This window comes from Streptopelia decaocto (assembly GCF_964273445.1).
Source record: "Streptopelia decaocto genome assembly, chromosome: 1".
Classification (NCBI taxonomy): Eukaryota; Metazoa; Chordata; class Aves; order Columbiformes; family Columbidae; genus Streptopelia; species Streptopelia decaocto.
Window position 1 is genome coordinate 18,832,650 of NC_138663.1, and position 26,685 is coordinate 18,859,334.

The window sequence follows — 26,685 nt, forward strand, 5'->3', positions numbered from 1 at the left end:
GCTTGTTTTGTGAACACTGTTGTACTATATGTTGTGTTTCTAACCCTTAAGTTGAGAATGCTGCTAAGAATGCTCCAAACTGAATAAAAATTTAGTAAAATAGTTTCTTATAGATACTGGTATTGGGACTTCACTGTTGACAGTTTTTAATCCAGAGAAACCTTATCTGAGATTTAGTGATAGCCAGTAAGCAAGAAGAGAAATAAACTCCTAACTGTGACTGTAGTATCTTGGTTTTGTTAAGTCAAGAAAGCAATGTCATCAGTGTACCAATAAAATTATAAACATGCATCTTGAGGTCTGCCTTCCATTCGTTAAAATAAAAAGCATTTCCAGTGAGCCAAACTAAAACACTTGCAATCTTTTTAAAATATTCATTTAAAAGATTAGAGTCTAGCTAAATGTGCTATATTATATTGATGGATTACAGGGGATAAAAAAGCCAGTGAAATTATATCAAAGATGCAGGTTTGAAGTGCAGTACTTTACCAAGTTGCTTATAATCCAAGAGTTTTTTTCCCCTTTATTCCTTACGTTTTTGCTTAAATTGATAGCTACCAGATGAAATTAATGGCCTGACCTATGTTATATCCACCCCTCACAGGAAGAAATGTCTGTAATTGCTGAGCAATGAGTGTGTTGTATTTTATTATGTAGGTCTCTCATATTGCTGCAGAATATATTTTCTCAAAATTCTTTGAGGCTTTATGCTGTATTATTTCCTAAAACCTATAAAAGCAGGTAAAAGTGTTGTCTTCAGAAGACCTCAGATTTCACTGTACCTTGCTGCTTTACTTTCAAGATCTTGATTTCACAAGTAGTCTTGATTTGAAATCAACCCTTGAAATGATGAGAAAAAGAAAATCCTGATTTTTATTTGCATTGCAGCTCTTTTGCAGCTGCCACAGTATGAAGCTAGAGCAAGACTGCATGAACTGCATCCCAAAGCTGCTGCCTCTTAGTAGGTTTATACAGTGAAGCTCTACCTTAAACGCAAGTTGTATTCATTTTAGTAATTTTTGTGGTCCTGTAGTGTCCCAAAGAAGAGGTTTTGAGTCTGCTAGCTTATCTAGGTACGTTTAATCAATAGGACTAATAGAATATATTGCTTGTCACTATCACACTTGAATTTTTAAAGTGTTATATGGCATTCCAGGCAGCATGCTTTGTCCTTAAGCAGCGGAGTGGTTTCTAAGTGGTGGAAACACAGTTCAATGAAACTAAAGAGCTGAGCTGAGCAATGTAGAGAAAATATCAGAAGGAAAATAATTCAGCATATTTTGTTGGAATGTAGTGAATAGTCAGACAGGAATGTTTCATAGAAATGGTCCAATTTAGTCAAAATATCAAGAACAAGTTATGCTGGAAAACTGCCAACACAGCTTCTTAGCTGCAGGAAATCTGGGCTTTCTGAGGCTGCAGCCTTTCAGGAGCTGACCTTGTAACCGGGAACTTTTGTTCAAACTGCTACAGGGCTTTAATGTCCAATAAATGTGTCCCTTTTAACTGAGTGTTTCAGTATTTGAATTTTGTTGTTATTGTTCTTAATCAGACTGAAATTACATTCTGGAATATTAAATTCCTCTGTGAAACAGTGACCTTCGTCTGCATAGATAAAATGGGGAATAATCTTCTAATACAAGAGAAACACTGTAATTTGCAGCAGCTGTTGGATTTTTCAAAGGTGTCTCCTTTTATTGCCAGCTCATTTATACAGACACTGATGGGATTCTCCATCAAACATGCACAGTTAAGTAGTTATGCTGCTGACAACCAAGTTCCTGTTTCACAAAATATTATACCTGTGGCGTGTAAGCAGACAAATCATGGCTTTCAGGGGCCTTTATCGTGCTTTTCTTGGGTGACTGTATTGTCGACAATGTTCACAGTGTCTGCAAGTAAGCATGATAAAATTCAAGTCAGGTTTTATTCTTCTGCGGCTTAGTGAAGCTAGGAATAGTGGCAGAGGCACTAGAGCTGGCTGTTGTGAGGATTACAGAGACCCAGCTATATCCATTTACACTCAGTTCACGTTTGGGTGCCTGATGCTACAAAAGAGGCCCAGAATGCTTGTTTTTTTTCAAATGGTAAGGAGATCCTGCAGAATTTGCACTTAACTAAGAAAGATGTGGCACTAAAGTGCAGATAGGTGAGCGGATAATTCATGCCAAGCCCTGATGCTGTTTCATGTCATCGTTTTGTTTACATGCTCGGATATGGCATCATAGCACAATCAGTATGAACTGTAAGAATTACAGCAGCTTCCTAGACTTACAGGCATGTTTGAACGTGTATGTAACACATGTGCATGTGTATGTAACACATTGCTAGTGAGCCAAAAGGAGGAAGAAGATGCAGGAGAGACTATAGGTGATCTATTAAATACCACTGATGATAACTGTACATGGATTGTGTAACAAAGGTGATAAGAAAGCCTGACAAATATCTTTTATGTCCAAGCCCAGAGGCCACTGAAACTCCTATATTGTTTATGCTGTTTCAGTTTTCTCTCTTCTTTGTCAGAGAGAAATCAGTGGTGATCTGTATGTCTATGCACTACTCATGTCCTGGAAAATGGAAAGTGAAATTTTAGTATTGACTTCTTAACCTTTACTAAGGAAAAAAAAAAAAAAAATCAGCAAGGATGACTCCACAGTTTATACTGTTTGGCAAAGTAAGAGGAAATATTTTTACTTTGGAGCATTTTTACAATGTGTTCCTATTTGCCACGGTTTTCAGAAAAATACTGGCACTTTTGCCATTTGTGGCAGGTATGAATTAAAGACTGTGCAATGGTATGTGCAGAACTTCAGTGCAGTCTCACAGGTCTTGTTCTAGATGATTCATCTTTTCCAGCTGTTGGTTAAAGTAAGCAGATTCACATGTTAACAAACCAGAAAACAATGAACTCCAAGGGGACAGGTTCAATTTGCACAGCACAATGAAATATGGTGTTGCTTTGAAAGGCATAAATTTTCCAGTTCAGGAGTATTTATGTGTATACTGTATTTCCACTATCTTTATTTAATGCACTTGTTGTCTTGTTACATTGCATTCTGGAAATTTTAAGGAGCGGAGACATCCCTGGCATGTCTTTGCTCAAGGAATATATTTGAGAGAGGCATATTTTGCTTTGTGTTCAAATATGTATACAAAACTCTGTGGACATGTATGAATTCATCCTTCTATCTATGTAATGTACATCATATTATCAATAATTAGGAGACTTAGTGGCACTTGAAATTATAGTTTTGATAGAAGTATGGTATAACATGGCATTATATGGCAATTGTAGTGGGAAAGGTGTGTCTTAGACCAAAAGGTGAAGCTGGGACAGGAAGGGAAAGCTGTGGATAAGCTAATATTCTGAGGGAGAGGAGTACCAGGGTAGGGTGATGATACAAGTAATGCATCAGCATGAGCTTCTCATCCTGTTGTGTTTGGGTTTGGTTTTGAATTTTCTCCAATTGTAATGGATGGGTAGACAAAGGGCATGTGATCAGAAACTACCTGATGTTAGTTCTCACCTGTACTCACATGGTTGCATACTTTGTTCCTGAAGATGATGGAAACATCCATGACTGGCTAGATGGGATCAGGAAGGGTCTTCTGCATAACCTTCTCTGTATCCATTAAGGCATCCTGAGTAGTAGTCATAACCAACTCATGGCATGAGATAGACTTAGTTTGAAACTGTATTAATTGCTCTAAGGTATTTGGCTTTTTTTCTGCTCAACCTGTTTTTACTGAAGGCAACAGGTCTTCTGTTTATCATGGGGAAACAAAGGAATAGATATGCATGGTGTTGGACTACTCCATAATAACAGCACATGTAGTTTAATATGCTGCAAATCCTCATGCTTCTTTCATGTGATAACTTTTTCAGGAAACAGTATCTAAAGAGCACTGTGGATATTTTTGAAGGAGGTGTAATCTCAGAAAACAGCCTGGAAGCTTTTATACTTGAATTGCTGGTAATTATTCCCTTCCAGATAATCTAAAATCTAGTAGCTCCACTTACATGTTTGGAATTCGGCCCCTTATGAGAAATTAAAATCCTAGCAAAATATATAATCTGCAGAATTTTCTTGCCACTCCCAATCAGACTGTTAGCTCTCTGAAAATATGCTGAAGTAATAGAGGAATCTATGGAATAATGAGCCATTCCCATAAAAAGAAATAAGCTTTAAAACTAAGCACATATACATACCAGACTAAATTCTGGACATCTAATTTTTCAGTATTCTGGGCTTAATTAACATTTCTGCCTCAATTTCCTCATTAAAAAATGAGAAGCAATAAAATGCTTACCTTTATAGTCATAGGGATGCTCTGTTGGTAATTAGATGCTGTCAGACAGAATTGCTGTAAATTACAGTAATTACTGTTCATTAATTAATTCTGACAGTTTTATGTTTTATTTTAATGCACTGTCATAGTGCTATAGTGTTTAAATTGGATGCCTTTAAAATGAACATTCACATTAAAAAGGAGTGAAAGAGAACCTTTTATTGAAATTAAAAAAAGTTCCACAGAAATATTTTATTATGATCTAATTTTGGCTATGGGATTCTGAAGCTGAAAAGTACTACATACTGGTAATTGCATGTATTAATAAAATTAAAAATGATAGAAAAAATATGCAAGAGACATTCAGTATTTAAAATGAACTTATTTTAGAGCAGAATTCAGTATTTAATTGTAGCATTCTCTGTTGAACTGTGTGTATTTCCAGGGAATGTTTTGTGCCAAAGAAAATTAAGGCAGGAAAGTTGGCATTTCCCTTGGGAGCAGAAGACTAACTACTATATCTGTATCTCCCACTGTTAGAAGTGAAACTTCCTTTGGCTCATACAGCACTGAAATACTGTACATGTTGGTTTATTGTAGTAGTAGTAGTGTAATTTACACTATTGCTATGAAGTGATGATAATTGCGTTACTGCTATGCAATAACAGAGAAATTATGTTATGATTTTATCCGTGTTACTGATGTAAAAACATGGAGAGAAAAGGATCTGCTGTTTCCACTCTTAAGTTACGGCATGGCTGGCAGAATACATCCATTTCAAACCTGCTAGGTAGAAAAGGAATGTGGAAGTGAAAATGAAATAAGGTTGTAATTTAACAGGGTAGTAGATGTGTGTTTTACATAATGCATGAAGCAAAAAAATGTAATACGTTCTACAATAAGTGAAAAAGAGTTTTAACTATCCTCTGTCTATGGAATCTGTGGTGTAATTTAATTGAGATTAGAAAGCAGAACACAAGATCATGACTATCCTACACAAATACATCCTCTGTCTGCCTAGAGGTCCTGCAACGCATCAAGTGAGGAGGAACGTATGCCCTGCCAGTCGGTGCCAATATACGAACAACATGCAGACCATTAAGTTTCTCTAGAAAATCTTTCTGGGTGTCTGCAATACTAATAAAAAGAAGCACCTGTCCCAGACTCCAAACACGATCTGCAAGAAAAACTAGCAAGCTGAAATAGCCACTTAAGCAAATAATCAGCCAAAGTCAATATTCGTAAGCACCGCACTTCCCTCCACAATATAGATCTCCCAAACAATGATGTTTTTCAGAGTAGCATGCAAAAATAAATGTTATCTTGCTGTATGAACTAAAGGTTTGAAGGTACAAGGGAGCATGTTTATGACTAATTATTAAACTGTGACATTTATTTCATAGTGTGTGTTTCACATACATCATGTATTTTGATAAAAAGGATACTGCTGGTTAGAAGGGAGCAGTACTGGTCTCTGCCTTGCTCTGAGGCAACAGGCAGATTTTATGGAAGAAATCACCAAATCACAGAATGGTTGAGGTTGGCAGTAACCTCTGGGGCTCATCTAGTCTGACCCTGCTCCTCAAGCAGGACCACCTAAAGCAGATTGTTGTGGCTTTTTAATATTTCCAAGGATAACCTTCCCGAGCAACCTGTGTCAGTTCTCAGTAACGCTCACAGTGAAATAGTGTTTCCTGACGTTCAGACGGAGCCTCCTGTGCTTCAGTTTGTGCCCATTACCTCTTGTCATGTCACTGGGCACCACTGAGATGAGCCTGGCTCCATCCTCTTCACACCCTTCCTTCAGATATCTATAAACATTGATGAGACCCCCCTGAGACTTCTCCAGGCTGGACAGTCCCAGTTCTCTGAGCTTTTCCTTAACAGGAGAGATGCTCTAGTCCGTAAATCATCTTCGTTCTCTTTGCTGGACTCTTTCCAGTATATCCATGTCTCTCTTGTACTGGGGAACCCAGAACTGGACATGGTACTCCAGGTATGGTCTCAGCAGTGCTGAGCTGAGGGAATGGATAATGTTGCTCAACCTGCTGGCAACCCTTCTTCTAATGCAGACCAGGATACCATTAGCCCTCTTGGCTGCAAGGACACATTGCTGGCTCATGGTGAAATTCCTGTCTGCCAGGACCTCCAGGTCTTTTTCTGCCTAGCTGCTCTCCAACTGGTTGGCCCCCAGCATGTTCTGGAGGATGGGGTTGTTCCTCTCCAGGTGCAGGACTTTGCACTTCCCTTTGTTGAGCTCTGTGAGGTTCTGGTCAGGCCATTTCTCCAGCCTGTCAAGGCAAAAACTCAGTAAAGTTATTGCACTGAAAAGGAGAGCTAAAAGAAAGGTCAGTCCACTCTAAGAATAGTGAGCAGGGATAGATTTATTTACAAGCATCTCAAGTTTCACTCAGCAGTTCAGACTTTTCTTTGTTCTAAGAGTTATTTTCTTGTGGAGTTTTTATTATTCTAGTAAAACATACCTTAAGGGAATGAAAGCCAAGTGTCATTTGATGTGCTCACTTCAAGAAGACAAGTGAGACAAAGGTAATTCTACTTCAAGGGTCTGGTTTATTTGGGTCCCATGGAGCAGAATGTTCCCATAAAAAGCAATGCATTGACACTCAGATTTGTTTAAACTGGAAGGAATTTAGGTTAAGCCTCTCTGTTGATACTAACTGTGGTATCATTTCAAGTAGGTGGAACACAGCACATTTGAAGCTCTTTTGGATCAAAGCTCCCTTTCCGTTAAAACCAAAGTGGAAGCTGTGCAGGTCATGAAATCCTGGAGCCACGCTGTGACTGTACAACACTGTTACCCAAGCCAAATGGCACTTTTTACTCTGATTTACTTTATAAATTGATCAAAAGTTAAAGCATTGATTTGAATGCAGGTAACTGAGGCTAGGTGGATATGAAGTCCTAGTACAGTAAAGACAAATGGTAAAATGCATTCTAGAATATTACTTAATCCTCTAAAAGGAACTGTGAGTGGAGTAAAAATGCTGGACTGCCAGTGTAATTCATAACTGGTAAACAGTCCTCAACAGTCAGTGGGGAACGAATCCTTATAACAACTCAACTGCCTCAAACATAGAAGCACATTCTTTATTTTATCAAAATATTTCATCCGTATTCCAGTATGTCAGTGATTCATTAGGTCAAATATCTTTTTATGTATTCCAAATTATTAGCACTATTTTAAACTTTTTACTCATTTTAAACAAAATAAATAAAAAAGCACATAATGGAAAGTAATTTTTTCTCCATACGTACTTGAGTTTTGGCCTTTTTTCTTTGTTTTCATGTTAGTATTTTGTTTTCCAAACTGATGTGAACCTGCTATGCTAAAGATTATGTATTTATTCTTAAACAGCTTCCCCAGAACCTTGTTTTGAAGTCTGATGATAAGATAAATAATTACTTCACTAGTTTTAAAAAGAATGTGTCGCCTAATTTGAAAGTAAAATCACATTGAAGAATAATAAAATCAAATCCTTTTGGTAATCTGAGATTTTCTCAAAGGTTTATTTTCAGAGACTGCTTGAGGAAAATTGCACAGACTGATCTCTTTGAGTCTATATAAAACAAAATTATTTTTGTTTGTAGAATCTTCTATTTAAAGGCACCTGTTAAGTTAGATGGAAGACATTTTTATGTGTTTTTCTCTTTGTTGCTTTCAATTATATTGCTTGCATGTGTCACAGCAATGAATGACATAAAATAGTTTCCTTTGTGGGTATGTAAACAATGGAATGTGAATGCTTAATATTATCAAACAGCCTTTACTTTGTTTTTATCTTATTTTTTTCCTTAACAAATTAGGCTTTCATCATAAATGCTATTTCAACTACTGAATAAACTCAATGTTTTTCTTGTAGTTTACACAGTATTTCTAATTATAACAGCCCTTTACATTCAAAAACATTTTTGTGTCTACAGTAGTGGAAAAAGATAAACTGATATAATAATGATAACAGTGAAATATTTTGTTACAACAGCAACTGGACTTGTTTACTTCTTTCTTATAATCTTAGAATACCTCTGTAAAAGACTCTTCTCTGGCTATCGATATGGTGTTTAGCAAGTCTAAAAATTATGGAAGAAGACCAAGAACAGGTAGAAAGAATTCATGGGAGTGGAGGTTGAACTTAGTTATTTTTGACTGATAAACTAATAGCAGCTTGGGATGAACAATGGAATGTTTGGTACATGTTTAGATAAGTAATTCCAATAGGCAAAAGGTAATTCCAAATGTTGCAGTGCCTCTATCTTTAACGTATGAAAAGTCTACTTGCTGGTGATTATTCTGAGAGGGCTCTCTTAATCAGTCTTGCCGAAATCCTTCCATCTTCTTTGAATTACCAAATATTCATTGCCCTGGAAAGAAACATGAAAATTATTCTGAAAAGGTGTGGAGTAGTATATTTGCTTCAATCCATATATAAAAAAATAAGATAATCAATTGATTTAAATTTTCAGATCTTTTGGGCTAGTTTGAATTGATGTTTTTCAGCTAGTATATTGCTCCCCACCTTTTTTTTTTTTCTAAAGTCTATTACATTTTTATGTATTAAAGATACTAGCACTATTTAATGTACTTCCTCTGTAGACCCCAAAATTGGAGATAAACAACAACGTGGAATTAAAAATAATCATGCCATGTAAAAACAGTGGTTAATTAGTAGGTCCTGGTAAGTAAACGTAAATGGAGGATCCCATCAAACAACTGTATTTTTTTTTGGAAAACTATATTTTAATCTGTACTCCTTAATATTCTTTATTCTTAACCTGGAAGAAAATGTAAAGCCATTTATGTTATTTGTGGTGATTTGCAAACTAAAAGGAGGCAAAAACAGCCTCAGTGGCTATAGCAGTTCTAATGGCTTCACCCATCCTGCTGTGCTAGCTAATTTTTTTATGTGACTCCTATGATGGCACTAGCTTCTGAAGTACCTATTTACATTCTGCAGGCCCTTAAGATGGTCCCAGTCACTGCATACTACACAGGAGAGCTTTAAAGGGTGACAGACCAGGCACCACAAGACATCTGATGTATGGACCAAACAAGGACCATTTCTGTTAGCTTTTCTCTACGGTGTGTTGTATCAGCTTTGGTCAGTGCTACTGGCTGTCAGAAGTTGGATTGCTGGTCCAGCTGGCTTCTGGTTGCTGGCATCAGGAGCCAATGTTGGGCAAGCACCATGTGTATCTGTTTTCTATAGCTGCCAAGAAACAAGATGATGCCATGGGAAATAGCGAGCATACTGTGATGACCTTGTTATGCATGCTGACATGGGTAGTTGTTAGACAGATTTGAGTTGCCTGGGAAACCCCAATTTCGGTTCTCAACCTACAAAGTCAGGGCAAGAGCCCAAGTAAGGACTAGCATTTATAGAAGCTAAGCTAAACATCTGTAGAAGTTAAGCACTGGATGGTGTGAGGTTGCTCTATTCCTAGTGGTCATTATGAGCACTTCTTATAGCTGTGGCTATAATTGTGGTCGCACATGCAGTGCTTTTCCTGTGGGGTCTCATGTGGTGTGCCATGCAGTATTGGGCTCTTACAAGTGAGATATTTTTACTACCTCCTGCCTGGGAAAAGAAAAAACATGTGTGAAGTCATGAGGACATGGAAGAATGATATGGAGACATGGTTTTGTGGGATCTACTGCACCGCACTGGAGGATTGTGCCTTCATGAACTCAAGCAGCTCTAGGAAGTCACTTCTGAGCATGGAGTGATCCAGAAAGTGGAGATTGCTGTAAAGACTAGCTGGTGCAATTTCCTCCAAAATATTTCAAAGACCAAGACTGGGAATGATAAGGAAATTTATTCATGAATGGTGTGGGAGGATAGTTAGAAGGTGGAGTGTACATAGCCATGTGAACTCTGTCTTTTAATATGTTATGGTGGGTTGACCCTGGCCAGTCACTTAAGCATGCACCAGCTGCTTGCTCACTGGCCCCCACCTGCAGCCCCCACAACAAGATAAGGGAGAGAAAAGCAAAAGCAAGAAAAACTTGTGGGTAAAGATAGAGACAGTAAATGTTAATGTAAATGTTAAGTTAATTTTACATTTTACATTGTATCTTAAAGAAACTGAGTGACATAGCCAGTGATATAGTCGGAGCATCTGGAGAAGCCCCAGCTTCACAAAGATCTGTGAAAGCATGAGCTCCTCATGTTCACAAAAGAGGAAGGAAGGGGTGCAGGTTTAGATGTTCTGAATGCCAGAACTGCTATAATGTTATTCGTCTAATGTGTATGATCCCTACGAATCTATTGAGAGAAGGTAGAGGCTACACATTTGCTAGAATAACTATACTACACTTGCATGCATGAATAATTGTTATGATCTATGCATGAAATGCATAAAAATATATTAAATTATAGGATTAAAAGTAAAAGAACATACTAAAGGATATGAGTCTGTCCCCACTGAGTTTTGTTGTTTGTTTTTGTTGTTGTTTGTTTGTGACTGCTTTTGTTTTTAACAGAATCAGAAAAAAATATGTAGTCTTTAAAATTTCTTTAAGGCAGTTCCTCTCTGTTAAATAATATGATAGACCACTAGCACCCCAAGTGGAGTAACCCAGTGCAAAGCTGGATGTTAAGATCCAGATTTTTTTTACTATTTTACTTTCATCTTCCCAGTGTTATCACTTTGTGTTATTAACATACATGTGTTTTTTTTCTTTAAAATTGTCCACTACTAAGGCTGGGTGCTAGAGAGCCTGATGAGAGCAGTCATGCTCTTTCTTCCAAAGCAGTGAATCCAAATAAAATAGTCTGTGCAGAAAGAGCTTTCAAGATGCCTGAAACATGGGATATATTTAGGAATTTCTGGAGATGAATGTGATTTCTTAAAAAAATTGAGAATTATTTTGAAAGCTGCTATGGTTGAGAGGATAGATATTTGGAGAAGTGTCTTGAAGTTAATATAATTAAACATGTCTTTATTTACAAGAGTGGGCAGGAATGAGAGTACATTTGGCAGCCTCATTTGGCATGTGGCTGTGCTAAGGAAGGCAGTCAATGGCCTGACTTAGGCTGAAATAAATTTTCCAAAGAACTAAGGGCAAGACTCAGCACCTTCCACTCTCAGTATAGGATTTTTTTCATTGACTTGCTTTGCCTAAACTTATATATGTGCACATTAAGAAAAATAACAACAACAAAATGCTGAACAAAACATTCAGTGTATAGAATTTTTGCCCTGGGGAGTGAGAGAGCATGTGATGCAAGAGGGTCACGTTGCTCATCCCCTGCTGAGAGGCACCTGGGTCCAGCACGGCTGAGTGCTGTGTGAGAGACTGAATGGAACAGAATAGTGTCTTAGCAAGTCATGAAAGATTTTATATCAGGGATAGGGGGAGAATAATGTGATGTAGGTATGGCATACCTATTCTCAGGCAAGCAATACTGTCACTGAACAGCAAACCTTGCAGATCCTATCATATAGCAATTTTTTAATATGTATTTTATGCATGGAAAGGTATACAGTATGGTTGATTTTCATATAATGGGTAGAGGAAGGTGGAGCAGGAAAAATTAAAGACAGTGTTCTTTTTTAACAGCTTTATGATGCAGCTATATGCTCACACATTTTTCTGAAGTATTAATGGCAAACACAGTAGTTAATGATGTATACAGTCCTAGTCCTAATGCTGAATTATATATCAGGAAAAAGGGCATGTGATTTATCATATTTGTTTTTCTGTGTCCTTAATTTTTCTGTGATTAATGTGTCATGCAAATAGAAAGCTTTCTGTATTGCTATGGAAAAAAATTATACTTATTTTTCCCCACAAATTGGCAATGCAAAATCCTTTAAAATAAAAAAAAAAAAAAAAGGCACTTTTAAGTACAAATGCATGATCATTTTTTAATGCTATCAATTTAGATTTATTATGACAAATTCTCCTTGGGATAATTTATGGTATTATGGCTTACGGTACACCTCAGGGGATCAACAAAGAAGTTAATTGTTCCTCAGAGATGTACAATTTCCACCCTTTGCCCCTTAATCAACAGCTTGCAAAGCAGTAACTGAGAGAATATGGAGAAATAAATCTGAGTATATTATTTCTTCTTGGAACAGTTCTTGCTAGAACATAGAGAAATAAAGGCGGCTGGCTGGTATGGCCAGCCCTTACACATCCCTCTGGCTACTCGCAGAGACAGGATCTTAGACTAGACTGATTCAGGTCATATCCAGTATAGTAATTTCTCTGTTGCTTACCCTTAGCCTTTGTTATTCTGGGTCAGTTGATCAACACATTAGGAGCTGTAACCAAGAGTCTATCCATGTTTTGACCAACTGGTAAGGAAAAGCTTAGCAGCAGGCTGTACTGTGCCTGCTTATTCAGTGTGAAATAAAGGCACACAAGAGCCTTTGAGGGGTCGTTTCTTTTTTTGTTTCTTGTTTTACCAGTATCTGTTGTGCCAGTAGGAACTCAGGGTAAAACATTCTAGACAATGTTACAGCTGTTACAAAATGATCAAGTTTATTAACATGTCCCAGAGCTGTGTAGTTCAGGTATTACGAAATATTGTGACTATCTGATATTGAAGATGTTTTTTGGGGTGTTAAATTCTCATATCTATCCTACATCTTTATATTACTGTAAAATACATGGATATTGCTTATATGTCATTATTGCAAACGGGTTTGTGTTCTGTTTTTTTCTGACTAACTCTGTGCTGCTCAGTTTTTTGCCTTGTAGAATTGTCTCTAAATTATTATTAGGAACAAGTATAAAACATTTCAGTTTTCTCTTGTTCTTCTCTAATTAGTATGATTGTGGCATCTACAGAATAAAGGAACAGTCTTACCTCATGGGGAACCTCTAGTGTTTGTCTTGGTGCCAATGTGTCAATTTGATGTAATATAGGCAACAAAATCCACCAATTTCTCCTGTGATGTAGCTGCACATTCTCTGTCCTTCTTACTTAGTGCTCCGTGTTAGCAATATTTTTAGGAATGGCTTCTGTAAATGACTCAAGTGTAAACACTGTCCTTTCTGTGTTTCGTCAATTATACTTGTGACAAACCTAAAAGTGTTTTTCTTATCCTTTACAGCAGGGAAAAAAATCAGAAAAACATCCTGTGGAAGCACTCTGCTCTTTCCACACAAAATCCTGCATCTGGTTGTTAATATGCAATTCGTCATACTGTGAGCTTCCATAGAGGTTAGAGAAGAGAAAGATTTTTTAGGTCACCTAGTCCTCCCCTCAGTTATACATACAGTAGATTCACATAAGGCACAGTCATGTCCCCTCTGCACTGAAAGGGAGCATTCTTTTCACATGGCATGAGTGCTTCACTGATACTGGAAAGAAAAGACCTTTTTCCTGTAAAGGGTGTGTGTGATGAAGTTGTAGCACGTTTGCATAAAAGGCTCTTTGTTAATTGCTATTGTGCTAATGGTGCTTTGAATATGAATGTTTTGTAAGCAAGAAACAGGCAATGATTCAGATGAGCAGTGCCACAAAGAAAACTTAAGCAGGACTGGAAGTGAAAGAAAGTCTTTGGCATTTTGCAGTCTGTTTTTGAATGGGTTGCACAGATTCAAGTAGTGAAGACTATACATATAATAAACACAGTAATGAAGCTGTAGATTGCACTACAAATTTGTAAAAACAAAACAAAAAAAAAGGCATTTATATCAGAGTGAAACTGCTGAAGAATTTGCTGGCAAACTTGTGTGTGTGTGTGTGTGTGTGTGTGTGTTAGACATGCCTCTGTCACAAGTGAATCGAGGATGAGGCATACATTTTCAGCAGGCTGAAGTGCCTTCTAATCCACCTGTTGAAAAACACCAGTCTCCATATTATCAGGCTATTATGCCTGTTTTCATCAAATGATTCTCACTTATCTTGAATATTTTACTCTTAGTGAACCTAGAAATCTTTGTAAGATACGATCGCTTGGCTAGCCTAAATTTAGGAATTTGCAGATTATTCAAAGATACAGATTTTGCTGCTAGTGACATAAGGTATCTGAATAATCTTCTGCTTACAACAAAAATATACATAATTCTGTTCTTGAACAGAGAAGAATTTAAAAAACTCTGTGACCGTTTTCCTCCCTATGACCAGAAAGCCAATGCCCTCACTAACCCTCTCTCCTTGGATTTAATCTACATGCTACAAATTTTAGAGATAGGGATACCTGATCTATCTTTAAACAAACTTGCTCAGGCATGGAAAGCTGCCTATAAAAGCAGTAGGTGATGTATATTGATGAGAAATGTGCTAACAGAAGTACACCTCAAGTTGTAAAAAGCAGAGTTGGTGAAGAATGGCTAGTGTGTTGTAAATTCACTATTTAATTTTCCAGCAACTAGGGCATGTAAATAGGCTCTGAACTTTTGAACACAGGTGAAGTTATGCAAGTTTTCTTCAGTTCAACAGTAGAAAGCATGCACATTATTCTACAATTTAATTAAAATTATTTCTTTTATTTCCACATGACAGTGGTTAGGCAGAATATCTGCTGACTAGAGATAAAACATTGCAGAGGAGTGGTGACAGCAACTTTTATTCCTAATACAGTACTTGCATAGATACATGCATACATAAGTGCTTATATAATTATGCATACAGGGATAATTTAAAGAGCCATTTTTTAATCTGCTGTGTGAATGTATAGAAATTGTGTGAAGTTTCCCTGGGAAGATCTCTTGCAGGTTATTTTATTTTGGTATGTTTAAAATGTTGAGACTGAATGAACACTTAAGTAGTTCAATATTGTACTTAAGAGAGACGTAGAGAACTATTAATAGCAGTTGTGTTTTCTGAATCTGCAAGGGGCTATTTCCAAGCTGCGGACTCAGTCAAAAAGAACTTTGTTGAGAAGAACCCTCAAGAAACCTATTGCAAGTTTTGCCTGAGTCAGGACTGCGAACTGGTACTATTTGTATTGTTACACGATATAGATATTTCCAGTAATGTTTCCCCATTGCTTCTACAAAGCAAGAGTTGGTTGAGAAAGCTCATTTGCAGACAGTTGCTGTTAAAAGAAAGCAATGAAATTCCTGCAGGTGGAATATTCTAATTTACTTCCATCAGCATCTTTAAAAGCTAAGATTACAGACTGAACCAAGCTAAGTTTGTGGGGTTTTAAACTCTTGTTTGTGCCAGTGTTGATGTGCAGATTCTTTTATTTTGCTTAAGATGCTTTTCGATGTAGAATAAAATAAAACAAATAAAAGCAACAGCAAGAGACTTAAAATTTAGATGATTAACCTGCAGGAATACCAAGTGTTTTATCAGAGACATGACCTTATAGCTGACAGCAGACCACTCAATTGTTTAGAGTTTAGTAAGGCAAGCCAGGTATACTCTGTGAGAGTTAAATAGGAGTCCCATAGAAATAATACTAAAATCTATAGAACTGAGGAGTTTTGCCTTTGCTATTGAATTGTATAAGTGGTCTAAAGAGTCTGCAGAAATATAAGTATTCTCTGATAATCGGTACTGGATGTTTTTCTAAAAGATATTTCAACCAGAAATTGCTGAGATTATTACAGAATTTGCTGGATTAAATTTTATGGCCTTCATGAAGGTCAGATTAGATTAGTGTAACTGGTTGTTTCTGTCACTAAAATCTATGAGTTCATCATGTTTCCTGTATAAGAGTGCAATACAAAAAAAAAAAAAAAAAAGCAGCTTTAACTCTCAGTGACCTGTCCTGGTCAGCTCCTTTGTGTCTGGCTGTCTGATTTTTAACAATGTGAGCAGTCGCTGCAGAACCACAAGTGCTTACAGCACCTTATTTTCAGAATTCATAGTTTAAAAAAAGGAAATCAGAGTATATTTTCTGTGCTATTACTGTCTTTTGGCCCAACTAACCTCCCATGTGCTGCTTTTGACAGGGGACAGGACTCCTGCTTGCAAACACAATGGCCTATGCATTGCCTGCCCTAGGAAAGAGGCAGCATTTCACCCTTTTTCACCCTATGACCAATCCCTCTAGTCTGATTTCACAGAAATAATTTTGAAAATGTCAAATTATAATTTTTGATGGTGAAGGAAACAGGGAGGCTCTTGGCCTTTAAAATACCTTCTGTGGCTGTTCATAGATTTTCTGGATGTGTTCCAATAAATAAAATATTGCCTGTTAGGTGAAGAAAGACTATTCCTTCTAATCAGTGACTATTTCTGTTATAGAGCTCCTTCTGAACTGTACTGTATTTGCTACATAAAACATCTGAAGAATTTTTATGAAGTAGAATCTGATGAATCTTTGAAAATCAATTCCTCTGTGCATTACTTACACAAGGTAAATACATCCAGGCATTAGCTGAGTCTTGGAGATGAATTGCATTATTTGTCTTTTTTAAGATATCTGTCTCCTGGTATTACATGCAATACTATAAAAAACAAATTAAAAAGAGAAACGTTATATAAATATAAGGCAGTCATTTGTAATTTTTTTTTTTTTTTTTGCCAAATACTGAGGTATATACAGAGAAAGCTTTCCTAAGTTTTGAGACAAGTAGTTGCCCAAATTAAGTCCAAAAGGGGAAAAAATGATCATATATATTTTTTTTTGTAAGGAACAGTAATATTTTATATATATATGAAATGCTACGTTAAAAAAAATCACATAACTTCATCTGTCAGTCAGAAATCATGTTCACCTAGTCACGATGTCAAACTCTGTCTGACAAGACGTGAGTGGCTGTGCAGTTGAGATATAACACATTCACCTATATCAGATTTTCCCATGAACAGCATACCAGTTCAGTGTATGTTACATAATCTTAGATCTGTGCTGTATTTTAACACATTTATTCCTCTGTTGGTCAAACACTGGCTAATGAAAGCAGAAGTCAAGAGAAAAGGCCAGTTTCCAAGCTATCTAAAGGTCAACATTACAGTTCACTATGGCAAGTTTCCTGGGGCACTGACAAAGTAATATTTATGAACACAAGTTTCAAAATAATCACAAGTGGTTCCATTAATTTCATTCTCAGTGTGCAAGGTGATACTATATAGTTGTCTACCTTTCTCTTTGTTTTCACCTGTTTCACTCATTTTTATTTTTTTTTCTTAATTTTCATTCATGTAGCATTGATTTGTGTTAAAATGCCCAGCGTAACCACAGCCTATTTTTACTGTTTGATCAAAACAAAAAGTCACACGCTTGCCCCAAGGAGCATACTGTTTACTGTAATGCAACATCTAGTCGTGTGAAATAGGGGGAAGTCACAGGGGGTATGGGATAAGTACAGCCTTGTTGCTGAGTTTCCCTTTCTAATACTTTTAATTGTCCTCATAACAGCAGCTGTTTGTCTCCTTCTGTGCGAGTCATTGAGCTCATTTCAGCTCAGTTTGCTTCCATGTTCTGTTCTTACATATCTGACAAAAGGAGGGCAAAGTTTCCCATTGCTGTGGTTGTTGACAAAGGAAGCCCCATGAGCTTGAGAACAGCTGAATTATTATCTTTTTCAGTGCACAATAAAATGTCACCACTATGTCACAGCAGCATGCTGACACTGGACTTGGAAAGTACCAAAAGCGATGAGGGCCAGAGCAGAACCACTTGGCTGAATGGTTGTCCTTTGAATGCACATGGACAACATTAAGTAAAATTCATAGAAATAGCTTTAAAAAGATTAGAGACTAACAGATTTCAGTTCTCATGCACACGGAATCTCACACACTGATTCTCACTGCTTTGTCCATGCAAACACAGTTGTCAAATGCGGGTCGTGCCTTTTTTTTCCCCCTCTAACTTAGCATGTGCAGAATTCATTAAATATGCCTAGTAAGCCTGGTTATATGAATGCTCCATAGCCAGCATGCCAAGAAGAACCTTGATCCTTGGCCATCATTTTAGCATGTGTTTTCTCAGTACAGAATCAGATATTGTGCAATCAAATGTGAAGCTGCAGACAGGGTGAAGTGTCCAGGAATCCTTTGTCACCTATATCTGTGGGTGTTCGCACTCTGAGGTTCAGTCTATTTTCAGACACTTGTAATAAGATTGATTTATAACCTTCCTGACATCCTTCACTCCCTTTCTACTCCCATCCTCATAATCTTTTATTCCCAGCTTCTTTCCATGGCACTCATCACTCTCTACCATATAACCTAGAGCATATTTTATTCCTACTGCGGCTTCCTCCTTTAAATTCCTGTTTTGCTGGTGTTTACATTGAAATGTTCACATGCTTTGTATCTGGGAGTTCTTGGGGTCCCACTTCCACAGCTGCCCAGCCTTCCTTGCATAACAAGGGAAGGTGATGAATATCTGCCCAGTTCTTTCATGTTCTTTTTTTAACCACGGTGAATCTTGTCTTCCACTGCAGGACTCTGCTCACATCAGGAAGACTGAAACTGTTATACTTAGGAGAAAAAACCCACTTATCACCGTTGTCTTAAAGACTCCACTGAAAGAGTTGTGCAAGTTTTTGACCTTACCCATCTGCTTCAGTAGCTATTACGTATAGCTGGGCTTTGTCCACTTTTTCCTTCCTTTCTCTTTCTTGCCTTAGTCTTTATTTTATTTTTTTCTATTATCTGTTTTCTTATTATTTTCTGTTATATCTCTCCCTTGTCTCTATCCTTACTGTTGTCTTCAGATTCTCTTCTTGGGGTCTGAAATTGCTGTCCCTCTCCAGTTAAATTTGCTGTTCTCAATGTGCTGGCAGCAAAGTGAAATGTGATGAAAACCTGATCTCTGAAGGGTTCTTTGCTGGCATATCACAGATCAGATTTTTAGTAATTTTTACTTTGCTTCCAGCACACTAATTGAATACAGCAGAGCAGAACAGCAGGGGACAGAAACAGAAGACACTGAGTCCTGACAAAGGCATTCTCTAGGGGTAGGTGTTCAATTAGCATCTCTTATTAGATGGCAAATGCTAACTACCCACAGACAATAAAGCACTAGATCGTTCACAGGTTGAAACCAGTGCACATGTACATGTGTGGATATTCAGGAAAGTGCTGAAATCCTGGGCAAAGTTGTGGGCCTATTTAAAGCATTGGCGTTTTAATATGTAGTTTGAAACCACCAACTTAGAAGAGGCTGTAAGCACATGTACTGCACCTAAATAAGGTTCGATGTGTAGATTTTGTCTGCATTTATTATCTATTATGACTGTCAGGGTACTTGTTGTGACCCTGTGAGAGTGGATAAATGATACTGCTTTTTGTTTGTTTGTTTGTTTTTGTTAGACTGCTTTATAAGCAGTTGAAAAATAGGTGTTATATTTGCTGTATTACTTTTCCAGGTAAGCAATTGTGGTAGTTGCCAATGAAAGGCTTACGGGTTGAGAACAAATGTGGAGATATATTACAATCTCAAATGAGAGCAATTATAGATAGAAGAAAACTGGCCCTTGAAAATTACAATGGAAACAGACATAAGTTCACTGTGAAGCTGATTTGTAGGACACTTTCCATTTTAGGGTAGTGATTCTGTCATACAAATATTTGAGCATTTGGATGTAGACAAATCTAAGATACCTGTCACTAGGTCACTGAGTCACATAATATTGAGGTTTTCAAAGAGAGAGGCAAAGTAAATGCATGCTTGTTTCTACACTACAAAAAGGTCAGTTATTTTGTGTTCCTGTGCATTTACTCTTATATAATTATTTTCATTGTTTATTTATTATTGTTTGAGGCATTGTAATGAGGAAATTCTGCTATGTGGAGACACAAACAGGAAAGAAGATAAGAGCTGTTGAATTTCATGAGAGTGCTCCTAGAATCTGGATTATACTTCAGCTTTTGTTTGCTTTTTATTTGTTTGTTTATTTTTTGTGGGTTTTTTATCCCCTGTCTTGTGTTCTGGGGATTTATTATGTATTAATAATAATTTGTGATTTATAGAATAACTTTGGACTTTCTCCCTCCTAAACCATCAGCATATATTTATTTTACAGATTCTTATGAAGATTCAGCAAAGCATTAGGTACCTTCTTAAAATTAAACAGATGCCTGGATGCCTTGCTAAATGCAGTAGCTTTATAGTGAAACCTATGCTGCTGTGGTTTACTAAGTTCCTGTATTTGCATAGCTTAGTCCATCAGCCTTTTACACCCAAGCTGAATTCCTTGGGACCATTCATGCCAGTGGCAGGAGGGCCCTTAGGCAGTCCTGTTTTGGGATGACATAGATAACTGCATAATTTGGAGATCATCTCCTGTGTATTATCCTGCTTCTCTCAAATATACCTTGTGAACGGTGCAATCTGCACTGTTTATGGTAAACCAAGATTTTCATTCTTTTTCAGGAAACAGGTCAGTATTGAAGGTCTCTTCTCAGCCCTGGGGCTGTGATAAGATTTATCCTTTACTGGAGCTATGACTGAGATGAAGTGTAGGAAAGGCCTCTGCACTGTCATTCAGCCTTTTACTCTTCATCTAGTTACCTGCTCTCAATTTGTAGCCTCTCTGTAGCCCACAGGAGATCACTTTTTTCAACTTCTATATTTCTCAACTTCAGCTCAAGTATCCCTCCCAATCTTGACAGCAAGAGCTAAATGATAAAATGGGTGTCTAGACATCGCTATATTGCTGTTCTTAGAACTAAATAGTCTTTGGTCTCACTGCCCTATAAATAATTGAGAAGAGCAAACTCTTTGTGAATTAGCACTACTTCCAATTTTTTAAGTGGAGCAGAATGACTGCTGTAAAAGGTATCCAAGGTTTGTGATGTTTCCTTGTTGTGTAGTAAAATAGATGAATGTTTGTGGCTTATACAATATTACAGTCAAATTGCTACTCTAAAGACAGTTCATGATTACAACGTCTTATTACAGTACTGTGATACAGTTTGTGTTTTTGTTGACCTCTTTCCTACTGCTGCAATATAACTAATATGTGTTTTTTAAATCCTATTACTTTGCATATTTGTTGTTGTTTAATTTCTTATATATATGTGTTAAAGCACGTTCTCTTCCTGAAAAAAGTGGGGCAGAGAAAGGTCTCCAGACTGGCGACACCTAAGAATTCAGAGGTTTTGTTTCCAGCTCTGCAACAAATTTTTGTTGCGACCTTGGTCGAGCTGATTAACCTCTGTAAAAAATGGGGACAATGAACAACATTTACCAGTCATAGGTAAAACTAGCTAAACATAATAAGTTCTTCAAAGTGTTTGGGCATCTTTGATAGTTAGATAGTGTATATGTACTGAACCAAGCAGAGAAAAGAATGGTTGGAGCAAGCTGAAAAAAAATGGAAGAAGCAAAAGGAAGAAATGTTATTATTATTTGATGAAAAATAAAAATAAATACATTTTTGCTTCTATTTCCAAGTTCATTTATAAAAAAGTATGACAAAACAAACTATAAAGATCTGAAAGTTTTAATCCAACATATTTTAGAGGGCTTTTTTTTTTTTCATTTACTGCTGCTGAACAAGATTTATCTCATTTTTTTACCATCCTAAAAAGTTCATCATTTTCAGTTATGAGGTTGACTAAAGAAGCAGCAATTGATAACTGCCTGAACATAGAGTGAATATCGGAAAAGAAAGTATAGAAAAGAAACCTTGTTTTCTATGGAAAAAAAATATATATAATGGTAAACCAGGTGAGAAGCTTAGTGACAAAATATCTAGTTGCAGTATTTAGCAGAAAATAATTAGTGGTGTTCCGAAACACTACTCAGTTGAGCAGTCCTAAATTGGACTATACTAATCATTAATAGGGACTTTTATTTATTTTTAATAATAACTGGAAATCTGTTGCAAATCGCTCTATCTTACAAAACAGCTAATAACATTTCAGTGGGTAGCTTGGTGTCGTGTTGATATAACATCCTGCTGCCTATAGCACCTCAGAACTGTTTGCATGAAAAACCCTTGGATAGACTCCATTTGTTCTCCGGTTCAAATGATATTACCCAGGGAAGCAATTCTACCGTGTGCTGAGCACCGTCAGTTCCTATTAACTTCACTTTAAGTGAAGGGGCACAGCCCTTCTTAGGAGATGCAAAGTAGTATCAGCTCAGATTCTCAAGATGAAATTCAGTTCTTTGCAGAAGGTCTGAACAAAGCCTATGTATCATTTAAGTGCCACTTAATTCTTTATAATGGAGCTTGGAGTAGATTTGAAGAATCTGATAGGCTTTTTGCTGTCTTGTCTGCAGAGGGCTGAATTTTACCCCTGGTGAATACACACAGTAAAAAGGCAACTACACTGCCTCAGGAAATACATTGTATTCCCTTGCTTTGACTAGTGTAACTCAGTTTCAATTACTGATAGAATTCTTGATGTTATGCTGGTAAAATTGTTGTATATTTTGCTCCCTCCCCATATTATGTATTTAGCTTCACTGTGAAACTCTATTATAATGGGCAAACTGAAAAGTGAAAATGCAAAAATAGATGTAATCCTACAGGCACGAATATGGCCTCCCTTTTGCAACTGTGACCTCATGTGTGTAACAGAGCAATGTGTCTGTATAGACTTCAATTTATACCCAAGTGTGAGGGTTCCTGACTGGCTGCTTTTGGCAAATAGCCCAGAAAACAAGGCCCGTTGAGACGGGAAAGTGAGAGTGTGTGCGTTTGTGCGGCTTTTGAAACAAAGCGAGGGTCAGGTTGAAAAGCCGGTCAGAACAGCTGCGAAGATCTGCAATGGGGCAAAGACCCGGGGGGGATGGGCTGGGCAAGAGAGTGGGCGCTGCCACTCGGGGACCCACCAGGGAGTGGATGGGGAGAGTGGGGGGCGTGTGGGTTTTGGGAGAGTTTCTAATCGGTTCTAAGGGGGCATTTGGGAATTTCCAAGTGTTTATAAACATTTTGTGTCTAGTACTAGGGTTTACCTTTTTTTGTATTACTTGTATTGATCCCTCACTGCAGCTGGTTATATGTCATTAATAAATTAATAAAGCATTTTGATACTGCTTTGCTTTAAACCATATGAGCTGAGTAGTTTTTCCCTGCAAAAGAAGTAGTTCTGATTCTCAAGGCTTAAATGCATGAGTTAGTCTATACACTTAACAAAGAAAGGGTTTAGACTTTGTGTTCTGTAAAATGCTCTTGGTGTGTTCTAAATTTGTGTGGGTATAACCAATACCCAGAGCAAGGACTCTATATATTTGTGATACTACTGATAGCTGCATTCTGGGATAGCAACCAAGCAAACACTGAGAGTAAATCACAGAGGAAATTTTTTTTTTTTAAGATTAGTTCAAATTCTGTTTCCAAGAAAACCTCCCACCTGAGATTGTAGAGGCAATCTAGTACATATTTTTCAGTTTAACTGCCAATTCAGTCTTTCATTGATTGTTCATATTGTTGAAACATTGATATCATAGAAACAGCCATTTTGATAGGTGAATTACAAAATATATGCATACAAATAGGCGAAATTTGGCGTTAACATTTTACTGAGCTTTTTCTGTAAAGCCTGCAACTGGATACATGTCTTCACTCAGAAAGGATTAGTCTGTTATCTGTTCAGTAGGAGATGTTAGCCTTGTCGACTGATATGATCCACTTCTCAGTAGAGCAGTACCTATGGACTCCAAAACCAATCCAGGTTTCTGTATACTGTGTGCTTTAAAACTTTAGTGGATTCACTTCAAAAAAATTGTAGTTATGAAAATTGTTTGGGAATCATTCCTCCAGCAATATATATATATTGCCTAATGAACAGTGCAAATTCCATTGTAGACTTCTGGGAGCTAAAGTGGTTTTTATTAAAAAAAATATTAATATGAATTTCAGATTTAGCTTCCACTGAAAGAAATCAACATTTGTTCTATTGCAAGAGCTTACGAACAATTGTTCCGGGACTGAGGACACAAGTTGTTTCATGTCAAAATATTGGAAAGGATTTTATTAAAAGACTTTAAATTACACTATTATTTCTTGCAATGATCCAGTGGCACTGGGAATTGTATTTTTAAGTGATTCCAGACAGAAGACGTCAAGGGCATAGGGAGGCTGAATCACACATTCAGATGAGCATAAAGAGCTGCAACTGCCACTGGGTGTAAATACACACTTTTAAGCTCCTTAGACCCAAAATTAGTTTGGAACAACATAGCTTCTTATATGCTTATCTTGCTAAGTATTTCTCTTTTTATTGGGTTCATGACTGTTGAAGACGTATTGTGTGTATTGATGTCACACATCAACATAGAGGAAGACGTGATTTGTGTCCCTGTAGGTGGAACTTGTTCTGCCCTTGAATCCTACAACACTTATGTACAAATTGAAGTGCTGAGGCCTTCTTATAGTTTAGCCCAGCATTGCTGAGATGATATCTGAAGGAACTGAGGACCATTTTTGGTGGACTGTGAGCTTTACAGTCTGAGCAAAAGATAGATGTGTTGAGGGGCCTTACGTTATTTAGCATGTGTCTATGGCACCATGCAAGTGACTGCATCTTTGTATATGTATTTTATACAAAGTATCCCAAACAGAAACTCCACCATACAATTTTGCCTACAGAGGAGAGTAAAAGAATAACAAAATACTGGTTATTAGTCATGTTGCTTAATATTCTATAAAAAGGAAGAGAAGGAGCCCAGATACTACAGAGATAAACACAAAAGAAGTAGTATTATAATCCAGAAAGAAATCTACAGGAATTAAATGGCCTTTTTCTCCCTGCCTTGAAGAAAAATTTCTCCCTACAACTCCTCTGCATCTATTTTAATGCAGTCAGAACTCTGTTGTTCCAAGACTGCTTGGAACCTTGAGGAAATGTGTGACCTTGAGGAAATTTTGCAGAACAAGCTTACCAGAAACAAAACCGTTAAGAGGAGCTGCAAAGCACACAATACACCACCTTTTGGACAGTTAGTTCCTAACTAGACTTCCTTTCACTTGTAGAAGTAGGGCAATAGGGTGCTTTTTCCAGGCTTTTCCCTTCTGCTTATTATCCCCTTCTCTGTGATTTCCCAACCTTTACTTCATTCAACACCTGCGCTTATGTTCCTAGTTCCTGCCCCTACCATTGCAACTATCACAGAGTTTCACAATTACTGTCATTATGTTGCCCCTTCTACCTGTTTATTATAGCTTTTTTTCTCTCCACTGTCTGTCTCATGTCTGTTTACACTCTAAGCACTTCATGGTATGAAGTGTCTGCTCAGGTTTATATGGAATAACACAATGGATCAGTCATAGGTCACTTTTAGGCTACCATGATGATTGGTTAGGATAGTAAGTCTCCAATTGTTAGCTCCTCCAAAAATATTCCCGTGACTGTAAGGAGCATGGAATTAGAAAATTAGATAAGTTTTGTGTTCTTTTGATTTACAACAGAGCTGTCTTTTGTTTTATTGTTGGTTTTTAAGTTCTGTTTTTATTATGAAATTTGTTGGCACAGCAGGTGTTGTAAATAATTTTCTAAATTGCCTAGGGCTGTCTACTTCATAACCTATGGCTGTGTTATCAGATTATGAAAATAGACAACTCAAATGAGAAACTGTTTAGAGATAAGTGAAACGTGAATTCTCCTGCCAATTGGTTTTGGTTGTGTTTTTTTTTCTTTTTTTTTTTTTTCTTTTCTGTTCCATAGCACGAATTATCAAAACAAAACAGTGGTGTGAAATGCTTCCGTGTTTAGAAGGAGAAGGCTGTGATTTGCTAATCAATAAATCAGGCTGGACCTGTACACAACCAGGAGGACGGATAAAGACAACCACGGTAGGTCACTTCTCTGTTCTATATTTCTTTAGCTTCTAGTTCACTTTAGTTTGTCGAAAAACAAAGAGTGAGATTTCTAATTGGTTCTCGGCACAGATATGAAAAATCTGTTACCTTATAATAAGGCTATGTCCCCAAGTGTGTTTACTGAAATATACAGCAATGTTATCACAATGGCAAGAAAAATGTGTAATTCCCACTGTTACTAAGAGTGGAAATTATATCAGGGTTTTCTTAAAAGGCATCAGTGGTTTAACTAACATTTGTATTCAGCCTGAAGACAATATCTTATTGCTTCACTGTACAAGAAGTGTATGGTATAAAACTGAGCACATGGTCTAGCAGGGTGAAAAGAAAGTTTTCATTCGGAATGCAGGAGAAAATGGTTTTACTATTCCCACTGTACTGGAAAAGGAAGTTGCACAGATAGACATTTAGTTTTCAGTGAGATAATCATTGAGACCTATAGAAAACATAGTAAAAGATCCCTACCTTCAGCTTTCTTTTGGTCCTGGTTTGTTGATAACCCCTCAACTCTCTGCTTTGGTGTCTTGGGGAATGTGTTTGTAGGGAAGCTGAGAGTACATATGACACTAATTGTTCCTAAGGCCTAGAAAATGGAAGAGATATAATAAAGCAATATTCTGATAGCTTGCTAGACTGTTTTAAATGATCCCTCCGAATAATCTTTTTTTTATATTTACCTGGAGCTTGAGTGTAATTTAAATAAGTGCAATTTCAAGAATATTTAGTCTTGGAGGTAC

General features: G+C 37.1%; 1 protein-coding gene across 2 annotated transcripts in view; it reads left to right on the forward strand.

Moving 5' to 3' along the window:
• The window catches only part of TAFA5 (TAFA chemokine like family member 5), a gene marked incomplete at both ends in the record, with an annotated part of 408,803 nt that overhangs the window by 310,010 nt on the left and 72,108 nt on the right, over positions 1–26,685 (forward strand). For both annotated transcript variants that reach the window (XM_082061455.1, XM_082061456.1), the window contains one exon: positions 25,794–25,921. In XM_082061455.1, coding sequence (XP_081917581.1) covers positions 25,794–25,921 — 128 coding nt within the window. The remainder of the gene's footprint in view (positions 1–25,793; positions 25,922–26,685) is intronic.